Source organism: Aphanomyces astaci, assembly GCF_000520075.1.
Source record: "Aphanomyces astaci strain APO3 unplaced genomic scaffold supercont1.6, whole genome shotgun sequence".
Taxonomy (NCBI): Eukaryota; Oomycota; class Saprolegniomycetes; order Saprolegniales; family Verrucalvaceae; genus Aphanomyces; species Aphanomyces astaci.
In genome coordinates, this window is record NW_009798269.1 from 605,077 (window position 1) to 606,980 (window position 1,904).

General features: G+C 43.2%; 1 protein-coding gene across 1 annotated transcript; it reads right to left on the bottom strand.

The window, feature by feature from the left end:
- Positions 1 to 219: 219 nt before the first annotated feature.
- On the bottom strand, positions 220 to 1,118 carry H257_03536 (hypothetical protein; the record flags this gene model as incomplete). Its single annotated transcript, XM_009827673.1, has 2 exons — positions 220 to 312; positions 1,038 to 1,118. 2 exons carry the CDS (start codon positions 1,116 to 1,118, stop codon positions 220 to 222), a joined length of 174 nt encoding a protein of 57 aa, XP_009825975.1.
- Positions 1,119 to 1,904: the final 786 nt, after the last annotated feature.

Genomic DNA, 1,904 nt, shown 5'->3' on the forward strand with positions numbered 1-1,904 from the left:
AAGGTCTTGACAAAAGAGGAGATACTTACCTTCCCAAACAATGTGATTTAACATGATCGACGCTGCCGAGACAGACCGACTCATCGTGTTACAACAAAAGACGAGAAAGCAATGAACAGATATGTTCAAGCCATGATCGTGTCCCATTTCCATAGCACATTGTGCCAGAAACTTGAACGCTATGTCACATGACAATTTTTTTATGGTAATCAGTGACCGTCAATCCAAGTACAGCTTACCATCGAGCGTTAGCGGTGCTTTACCTTCGGAGATCGGGTGGTCTCCGTTTTGCTTGAGTAAAGCAATCTGGCGCTAGTATCCATTGGCAAAATCTACTTGTAGTTAGCGTAGCAGCACAAAGAACAACGAATACGTCACATACCCTGTAGCATGGACAGTAGCTCGTCGCTGAGGACGCGCCCTTCTTCTTTGTAGAGATGCTTGATTGCGTTGGAAAATCCATTGATGTTGGAGTACGAATTGTGCTTGCGAGGAGTCATTTCGCGTCCTTTGGAGTCGCGTTTGATGGATATATGCAAGGAAACTTTGGCACACAGCCTTTGTCACAGGGAGGGCCACTTGACCAAACTGCGTTGGAGCTCGTTGTCAACGCTTGGTATCGGAAACAACGAGAACGACTCCTTTACCGGTAGTCCAACACCATTATTCAATAATCAAAATGGACATTCGAGCCATATTTTCAAAACGCCATAATAGTAACAATATCTCAATTAAAAATGGTCCTCCCATTTTGGTGAGGCCGATTTGCATTATGTACCATTTTGCCTCAAAATGGCGTTTTGGGGGGTGTACCTCTGCCCTGAATGTTCGCTACAATAGCGAATCTTGAAGTTCCGCAACGATTGCTACAAGTGTACCACTGTGTATCCATTGCGTCGATTAAATTTATTATTTACAAAGAAAGTGATATTATTTTAAATATTATTGCGCCCCAGGATTTGCAAAATGTCAATGGCATCATCGTCGATAACGTCTTGCACATCAAGATCCTTCAGCTGCTATGAAACTCAATGGACCTTGATGCGTGGCGACACGTCGGAACATGGGTCGAGCTTGTCGTTGAGATTGACGGCGGCACGTTTCCAAATAAGGCGCATGGTGCTTCATGACGATGCTTCTTGCCACGCCAAAGTTGGCAGCCTCGGCAGCAAATGCACCATGCGGGGGGGTTGGTTGGTCATTGCCCAGTGTGAGAAGGTGCTGCAACACAGTCCGGTCCGAATTCTTGGGGCGTGGACTGACATTCTAAACTTGTTTCGAAAAACGAAGTACTATCCGGGAATCGGTCATCCGGATACGCTTGCGCCGAATATCACACAATAGGACAAAGTATGGGATCTGATTTCTCTCTTTGATTGGTTCAGTTTTGGCTCGAAGAATCTTGATTGGTATGCTCGCTCTGAAACCTCCTCTGCACATAACGTTAGGTAAGTCTTACATTCGTTTCAGATAACTCGACCGGTATCACGTTCATTTTTCAAAATATCTGATTGTAGCCAACATTTCAGGACAGAGGTAGTACTTTATTACAATATATTTCTGAGAAAACATTTGTTACCAGACGGGTACTTACAATATTCTGGCCCAAAACACCATTTTGGGGCCGAATTCAACGAATCTGATCAAAATTGACTGTGAAACATGTCTTCCTTGAAGACTTTTAACCCAAATCCAATAATTCCGAGTGTGGGATTTACGCCTTGAGCAGGTCCAAAACGCTATACTGTACTAGTATTACAAAGTGGACCTTTTACCTCCATTTTGAAAATGGCATTTTTCGTTTATCCCATTTTACCAAAAAAATGGAATATTATTCTTGAAATGTTACCAGACGCATGCACCCTTAGGGTATTGTGAATCACCTTAACGTTAAAATAATTGGT